Source organism: Penaeus chinensis, chromosome 12 (genome assembly GCF_019202785.1).
Source record: "Penaeus chinensis breed Huanghai No. 1 chromosome 12, ASM1920278v2, whole genome shotgun sequence".
Lineage (NCBI taxonomy): Eukaryota > Metazoa > Arthropoda > Malacostraca > Decapoda > Penaeidae > Penaeus > Penaeus chinensis.
Window position 1 is genome coordinate 12,515,822 of NC_061830.1, and position 9,169 is coordinate 12,524,990.

General features: G+C 41.7%; 3 protein-coding genes across 3 annotated transcripts in view; all 3 read right to left on the reverse strand.

The window, feature by feature from the left end:
- Positions 1-110: 110 nt before the first annotated feature.
- On the reverse strand, positions 111-4,925 carry LOC125031208. Its single transcript, XM_047621824.1, has 2 exons — positions 4,809-4,925; positions 111-1,208 (listed from the first exon to the last, which is right to left on the reverse strand). Exons 1-2 carry the CDS (start codon positions 4,847-4,849, stop codon positions 392-394), a joined length of 858 nt encoding a protein of 285 aa, XP_047477780.1. The 5' UTR covers positions 4,850-4,925; the 3' UTR covers positions 111-391.
- Positions 4,926-8,245: 3,320 nt separating this feature from the next.
- The window catches only part of LOC125030959 (serine/arginine repetitive matrix protein 5-like), a 999-nt gene continuing 75 nt past the window's right edge, over positions 8,246-9,169 (reverse strand). The window contains exon 1 of the mRNA XM_047621379.1: positions 8,246-9,169. This exon is cut by the window's right edge and continues 75 nt beyond it. Coding sequence (XP_047477335.1) covers positions 8,246-9,169 — 924 coding nt within the window.
- The window catches only part of LOC125031130, a 19,510-nt gene continuing 19,452 nt past the window's right edge, over positions 9,112-9,169 (reverse strand). Inside the window, exon 3 of the mRNA XM_047621658.1 lies at positions 9,112-9,169. This exon is cut by the window's right edge and continues 690 nt beyond it. The gene's annotated coding sequence lies outside the window, so the exon portion shown is untranslated.

The following is a 9,169-nucleotide window of genomic DNA, read 5'->3' on the forward strand; positions in this document are numbered from 1 at the left end:
CACAAGGTTTTTAAGTGCTTAAAACTCCTTAGTGTTTACACAATACCAACCTGATAATTTCCCTGACTTTTAAAAAAAAATCTTGGCCTATATTACAATTTTAAATTCAAGTTACCAATATTTTTATTAAACATGCTTTATTCCTTATTTTAAATCTGAAATTTCTTGCTTGAATAATAATTCAAAATACAATTTTTATCATTGTCATTTTCCATAACTCTCATTTAAATCTAATTTTGTGTTACAAGCACTACACCCAAACTAGATAACAAAATCCAGTCCAATAGTATCCATAAGATAAAATATATTAATGTAATTAATTACATTATACATAATCATGGCATAAGAGTTATCACATTACTTAAGATTTGTTAGCTTCAGTTTATATATTTTAAAGTATTCTATTTCCAAAGATGGAAAGCCCTATTTGAGGGCCAAGTGTCACTTCACAGCCTAATGCTTCAACACTGATTCCTTTGCCACCTATGCTAAGGAAATCATTGATGGGGAGTTTCCATAAACTTGCATCTGGGAAGAAGTCCCTTGTATTTGCATTATCATCTTTAGATGCCTCATCTTCATGAGTTTCATTGAAATAATGGTTCCCAAATTGCCAGTTTGTACCTGGACCTTCTTGCACTTTATATAATTCTGACTCTCTGTCTTCATGGCCTTCACAATTTTCATCTTGAGAATTCTGATGGAAGTAAGCTTTCTTTTCAAATCTGTTATCAACTGTGGTGGATGGCAAGTCTTCATGTAGAGGCAGTAAACTGGAGGTCCCACAAATCAGGGAATCATGTATACCAGTGCAAGTGACATGATCACTGAAGTGAGTCTTTTCCTCCCTAGATCTATTTTGATTTAACAGCATCTGTATCCTTTCTTGTAGAAGAGGGCAAGTTTGACAACTATGATATTCCAGGGCATGATCAAAATCATTTAATAAAACTTTGTCCTGTTCTATTGATTCACTGGTCATCTGTGGAATGTTTTTGGTGATGCAGTGTTCTTGACTTTTGCTAAGCATCATGGAGCAGTCAGTTCCCCCTTCCTGGGAAATGTATGGCTCTTCATTATCTAACAAACATGAATCAAAAATTTCATTGTCACATGCTGGAATGTCTAAGGAGACCAGTGTTTCAGCAGGCTGAGGAATCTTGGAGTTTACTTGACTGTTGGTCTTGTATGGTTGTTGGTTAGCTTCCCTGGGATGAAAAAAGAGAAAAAAATACTTATTTACTGATACAGGAAGACATATAATTTGTACAAAAAGCACTAAGCTCAGAAATAAATTATTGTGCCTTTTTACCTTGATTAGTTAGCTATCAAATATATACAAATGCATGCACAAGATGGAAGAAAATTTGGAATAAACACCAGTAGTGAGTAGAAAGTATATCAGCATGTCAGTGTAAAATAATGGTAAAATAGCTGAAAATGGTTGATGGGAGGGAAAAGGACATCAAAGGAAAATTGGACTAAAATTATTAGGTATTTATTTATTTACTGAAAAAAATCGGCTGTGACAACATCTAAGGTAATTAGCAGCATATTCAAAATAGAGCAATAGCATGAGGCTTGGGGACAAAGCCCCCAGGTAAGGAAGTGCTATATGACATCAAAGGTCATATGGCACTATGGTAAAGTATAGTAGTGAAGAGGGTTAGGAATGAGTTCATGATTAGGGTAAAGTTACAGGTTGAATAGTACCAGAGGGTAGTATGGTAGTGAAGAAGTTAGAGAAGGGGAGCTGATGAGTTAGAGTATAAGGTAAGGGTTATGAGGGGAAGGAGTTAAGGGATTAGGAAGCATTATGATAGAGTATTATGGTGAAAACAGCAAAATGAGTTAACGACTAGGATAAATGGAGCAAACAAGGGGATGAAGAGAAGGAAAATGAAAAGGGGAGAAGAAAAGACCATACAAACTTAATTGAGGCGAGGGCTGAAGACCAAGGTTAGCATGATCCCCTACATTGGGCCCCAGTCTCCGTCTCCTAAGCCCCCCCCCCCCACCACTACGACAAGAAGAAGCAAGGGATGGGGGGGGGGGGGGAGTAGTTAGCATTGCTAGATTAAGACATTGAAAATAATGTTCAAGATGTTTCATGGACTACATAAACATAAGTGAAGGGAGTGAAATATAATTATATTCTATAATATTTTGAGGACATATTGAAAGTGTTTAACAAATAAAATAAAATAGAAACAGACCCATATAGGAGACTCGTAAGTGTGATGAATCACTAAATAACTTTCTTAAACGATCTGTTTCATAGGGTGTATTTATTAAAATCTTGTTTACACAAAACTAGACGGCTGTGAAAGATGCTGGTACTACAATGTTGCTCTTGCTGCCATTCATATTTATTTGATGTTATGTGAACATTTTTTCTAAGGCTGCTGAATTTATCCTATAGAACTGAAGAGTACAAATATACAATGGTGATGGTCATCATCACTGATGATTATGATGATTATTGATGATGAATGACGACGAGGAATAATAGGGATAAGTAGCGATGGTGATGGTGAGTGTTGATGATGAATGACATTGATGGTGAAGATGATAATAGTGAGTGACAATGATGATGAGCGACGATGATGATGATGATGATGATGATGATAACAGTAACAGCAATAATATATACAACTGCTTCTGCTAGTAAATACTCATACTACAGCTAATGCTACTTCCACTACCACTACTACTACTACTACTACTACCATTACTGCTACCACTACTACTACCATTACCACTACTGTTACTACTATAACTACTACCACTACCACTACCACTACCATTACTACTACTACCTCTACTACTACTACTGTTACTACCACGACTACTACCACTACCACTGCTACTGATACTGCTACTACCATTATTACTACCACTACCATTACCACTACTACTACAACTACCACTACCATTACTACTACCACCACTACTACCACTACCATTACTACTACTACTACCGTTACCACTACTACTGCTGCTACTACCATTACCATTACCAGTACCACTACTACTACTACTGCCACTACCATTACTACTACCACTACTACTACCACTACCATTACTACTACCACGACTACTACCACTATCATTACTACTACCACTACTATCACTACCACTACTAGTACCACTACTAGTACCACTACCACTACCACTACTACTACTACTAATGCTACTACCACTACTACTACTACCACTACTACTACTACTAATGCTACTACCACTACTACTACCACTACCACTACTACTACTACTATCACTATAACTACCACTACCCCTACCACTACTGCTGCAACTACCACTACCACTACTACTACCACTACCATTACCAGTACTATTATCACTAAAATTACCACTACCACTACTACCACTACCATTACCACTACTTCTACTACTGTTACTACCACGACTACTACCACTACTACTACTACTGCTACTACCATTACTTCTACTACCACTACCATTACCACTACCACTACTATTACTGCCACTACCTTTACTACTTCCACTACTACTACTACTGTTACTACCACGACTACTACCACTATTACTATCACTATTACTATCACTACTACTACTGTTACTACCACTACTACCACCACTACAACCACTACTACCACTAACATTACCACTACCACTACTACTACTACTACCGCCACTACCGCTACCACTACCATTGCCACTACCACTACTGCTACTACCACTACTAATACTATTGCTACCATTACCACTACTACTACCATTACCACCACTACTACTACTATCACTACCATTACCACTACTACTAACACTACTACTACTACCATTACCACTACTACTACTACCATTACCACTACTACCACTACCACTACTACTACTGCTGCTATTACCACTACTACTACTACCACAACCATTACTATTACCACTTCTTCTACCACTATCACTACCACTACTACTGCTACCACTACCCGCTACCACCACTACTACTACTAGTATTACTAATACTACTACCACTCCTACAACCATTACAAATACTACCATCGCTACTACTGCTACCATTACTATTACTATCTCCACCACCAATATTACCACCACAACTACTACTACCACCATTATTACCAAAAATACTACCACAATTACTACCATCACAACTACTACCACAAGTATTACCAATAACTATTGATACCATCAATATTGCCAACACTGCTACCACTACCACCAATACTACTGTACTACGACCTACAACTAAAATCATCTTTACTATCACTGGAATAATAACTCCTTCCTTTGACTAATAAAGTGTTCTATATAGGGCACGATGTAAATGTAAGACAAACTTACTCACTATAAAAATATAAAATAACCCAACGTAATCTATAGAAAGGAAGACAAATGACGTTATATGAAAGTTTCGCATCATTATTTCCGGGTCAGAGTATCGAGGTCACGTTAACACTGACTATGCGGGATGACGTTAACCTAGAAAGCCAAGGATGGATAATGTGAACTGATAAAAAAAGAATGATTGATAGGGACCATCAGATACGGGTGATTAGATAAAATATATTTATGGACAAACCGACTGCGTATAAATTATAAATCTCTTAGATTTAAAATAGTCTCGTAACCCTCTCATCCCTCCACCCTCTCAAAAATATTGTTTGTAACCAGTCATAAGTAATATATGCACAATTACTTTGAATTAATATATTCGACACTATTTCGCACACGTGACATTCAGAATGTATACATTAATCACTCTCCTCACAGATATATCGTAAGACATAAAAAAAACTATTTCGACTCACCTGACCTTGCCCGCATGAACACCTCTGACACAGTTCCCCATATTTCTTCTCTCTCGCCTTTCTTTCACTTCGATTTTACACGCCTTAATGCCCTCTTAGGTCTAGTCTCGAACGGCCACCGAGTCTAACTGAAGAAGGGGTTCAAGGGCTGACAACGCGATGTGCACTTCTGGCAATTATTCGTTTATTGCTTTCCTTGCTGTTCGTTATCCTTACTGATTTCTTTCAGTGCACTTATGTTTTTATTCAGTAATTACGATATTCAGTATGGAGAGAGAGAGAGAGAAGAGAGGAGAGGGGGGGGAGGAGAGAGAGAGGAGAGGAGAGGGAGAGGGAGAGGAGAGAGAGAGAGAGAGGAGAGAGGAGAGAGAGAGGAGAGAAGAGAGAGGAGAGAGAGAGAGAAGAGGAGAGGAGAGGAGAGGAGGAGAAAGAGGAGGAGGAGAAGAGGAGAGGAGAGGAGAGAGAGAGAGGAGGAGAGAGAGGAGAGAGAGAAGAGAGAGCAGAAGAAGAGAAGAGAAGGAGAGAAGAGAAGAGAGAAGAAGGAGAGAGAGGAGAAGGAGAGAAGAGGGAGAGAAGGAGGAGAAGAGAAGGAGAGAGAGAAGGAGGAGAAGAGGAGAGAGAAGAGAAGGAGGAGAAGAGGAGGAGGAGAAGAGAAAGAGAGGAAGAGGAGAGAGAGAGAGAGAGGAGGAGAGAGAGAGAGGAGAGGAGGAAGAGGAGAGAGAGAGAGAGAGAGAGGAGGAGAGAGAGAAGGAGGAAGAGAGAGAGGAGAGAGAGAGGAGGGAGAGAGAGAAGGAGGAGAAGGGGAGAGAGAAGGAGGAGAGAGAGGAAGGAGGAGAGAGCAGAAGGAGGAGAGGAGGAGGAGGAGGAGGAGAAGAGAGAGAGAGAGAGGAGAGGAGAAGGAGGAGAGGAGAGGAGGAGGAGAGAGGAGGAGAGGAGAGAGAAGGAGGAGGAGAAGGAGGAGGAGAAGGAGAAGGAGAAGGAGGAGAAGGAGGAGGAGGAGAAGGAGAAGGAGGAGAAGGAGAAGGAGGAGAAGGAGGAGGAGGAGAAGGAGGAGGAGGAGAAGGAGGAGGAGAAGGAGGAGGAGGAGAAGGAGGAGAAGGAGAAGGAGGAGAAGGAGAAGGAGGAGAAGGAGAAGGAGGAGAAGGAGAAGGAGAAGAAGGAGAGGGAGAGAGGGGTGAGAGAGAGAGAGAGAGAGAGAGAGAGAGAGAGAGAGAGAGAGAGAGAGAGAGAGAGAGAGAGAGAGAGAGAGAGAGAGAGAGAGAGAGAGAGAGGTGAGAGAGAGAGGTGCGAGAGAGAGAGGTGCGAGAGAGAGAGGTGCGAGAAAGAGAGAGAGATAGAGAGAGGTGCGAGAGAGAGAGAGAGGTGCGAGAGAGAGAGAGAGGTGCGAGAAAGAGAGAGAGAGAGAGAGAGAGAGAGAGAGAGAGAGAGAGAGAGAGAGAGAGAGAGAGAGAGAGAGAGAGAGAGAGAGAGAGAGGTGCGAGAGAGAGAGAGAGAGAGAGAGAGAGAGAGAGAGAGGAGGGAGGGAGAGGTGCGAGAGAGAGAGAAAGGTGCGAGAGAGAGAGAGAGGTGCGAGAGAGAGAGAAAGGTGCGAGAGAGAGAGAGAGGTGCGAGAGAGAGAGGTGAGAGAGAGAGAGAGAGGAGAGAGAGAGAGAGAGAGAGAGAGAGAATGTGATGAAAAACAGGAAAACTAAATGACAAACTTGCTATACAAAGATACAAAACGACTGACAGAATGATGTGCAGGCGATAGTGATGAGTTGAGAAAAAAAAGGAAAGTAGTGGAGAGTTCAGACGAAATTTCAGAAATGATTTTAAGAAATGCAATTTATTCGGAAACCTAAAACACACACACACAAAGACACACACACACACACACAAATAAACTTCTTACTGAAAGGCTTTCGGACAACACACAACCATAACCTCCCGCAAAGGAAGGGAAACAAATAAGTCACAACCAGTGATCAGCTGAACTTCCTCCCCACCACCCAGGGGAGGGGGGGGGGGGGAGGGGGGGAGTGTCAGATCAGCAGTCAGCGACGACACTCACATCTCGGCGTCAGGCAAGTGCTGACTCTCGCGTGAACACACAGCTGTTGGTGCCGATGGCTATGGTAACACCGAGGTCGAGTCTTTTATTTGTTTTCGGTTTAGAATGTTTAAGGTTTAATGATTTAAACCAATGGATGTGCTAGACATTGAAGGTCATATGGCACTTTTCGTTTTAGAATCCACTTCGTTGTTTTTCATATTATACCTCCTCTGTTAGTTAGTAGAGGCGCTGTTTATTATTAATTAATTTTTCACTCTCTCATTATCGTCATGATATATAGTACCTTTTTCATTATTATAATTACATAGCCAGTAATATCGTCTTCATTCTAACAAATATCACCATCATCGTTACAATTAGTAATACAATTATACACGACTTTTCTTATGGGAACTAGAAGAGAATTTGATGATAAAAAAAAAAAAATATTTACAAAACAATGTACATGCCTTGCAAAAAGCCATGCTAGGATGCTATATCATCTATCTGGCTGTGCTTCGATTTTTGTAGAGGGCTGTCAATCAAACATTGGTTATACAAATCTGAAGGGCTGTATCTTTGTGCTTACATTATTCACATATCTAGCTGGTTAAAAAAAAAACATTTTATGTCACTAATCATATGAAATTAATGTAACCATTAAGTGCTGGTCTCTAGACATTGCTGTTTGAGTGATAAGGTGCAGTTTTCGAGCAACAATGTAAGTAATGTATAAGTTTATGCGAATTGGGCGCCTTGCACATTTGGCAGTGGTGATACGAGACTGCATCCTGTACATAATGTATAGTGTACTGATATCCTTTGCGTAGCCTGGTTAGCGTAACCTGCTTTCTCCGAGACAGTCCATTATAGACTTTGTATAATTTGTCCATTATTCAGTTTTTAGGTGGTTCATACCTGGCCCTCATAATCATGAAGATTTGTTTAAAAGATAATGGTACTGCATAGGAGAGAGAGAGAGAGAGAGAGAGAGAGAGAGAGAGAGAGAGAGAGAGAGAGAGAGAGAGAGAGAGAGAGAGAGAGAGAGAGAGAGAGAGAGAGAGAGAGGGGGGGGGGGGGCGAGGGAGATGGGGAAAATGTGATGAAAGAAAAGGTTACTTTCAATTCCTAATAGCCTCAATTTATATTTACACTTCTTTCCAGGATTTATAACGAAACGTTTGAATCTTCTTAATCTTTTATTAAAATAGTATACACTTCCATTCGTTTATTACGGTAAGATTCATCACGTAAAAATTTGGATTATACAATAATAATAATATGTATTGAAATTCAAATTAAAACCGAATAATAATTTACACCCAAATGTACATATTTTTTTCGAACCTTTTCCTTCGATGCTTCCTTCATTCAGGTCAATGAAGTACTTATCAGCCTTCAATGGTCATCTCATTTTCGCAAGGTCGATTCGCGGGCCACGCGACTTCCGCCTCACGTAAAGGTCATCGCTGAGAGACGGAGAATCGCGTCTGGGTGTCCTCCTCTTCGCGTGAACGGACTTCGAACGTTCGAGATTCTCGTAGGGCGCGCGTCTGTCTTCTCTGGTTGTAGAATGTGACCTTGATTTCCCGCGACACTTCTCCGGGGACTCGTCTTCTTCGCGGAGGAAATCCCTGGCGTCACGCGGTCGGCTCCTGCGGGAATGTTCGTTGGCTGACTCTTCTCCCGATTCTTGGACGTGGGTGCAGCGAGGGTCCGAGGCTGCAGGTCTCCTTCGGAACGAGTCTCGGATTCTGCTCAAGGAATTGGCCTTGCGACTCTCCGTCAAGTTCTCGCAGGAGATTACGACCCGGGGAATCTGGTGAACGAAATGGCGCCCTGCACTGCCGTATGCATCATGGTGCTTGTCGTGTTTCGGATGCCGCTTCCTGTATGTGTGCACTACATTGTCCTTGTACTTACGAGCAGACGCCTTAAAGGAGGTCCTCAAGAGGCCGGCCGAAGAGCCTCGCTTCTGTCTCTTCTCTGTCGCGAATTCCGTGCTGAGAGCCCTGGCGTGCCCTTCTCTTGCCTTGTGTCCTCGTCCCTGCGACCGTGGACTTGCGACCGCTAGGTGGCACTGCCGCTCTTTCAGCGCCCTTTTCTTTTTCGTCGGTTCGCCCGTGGGTTGTTCGCCAAATATGTACGTCTTTATGTTTCCATTAGGTCTACTGGAATCAGTTTTATGCGACTGAGGTTTTCCCTTGGTCTGTTGTGGGGGGCTTCTTTGAGGTGTTACCATGGCATCGCAACAAACTTCATCTGAGCAGACGCAGTCACAATCTCTAACATTCTCCTTAGCACCGACTGCACCACGAACCTTGCTAGT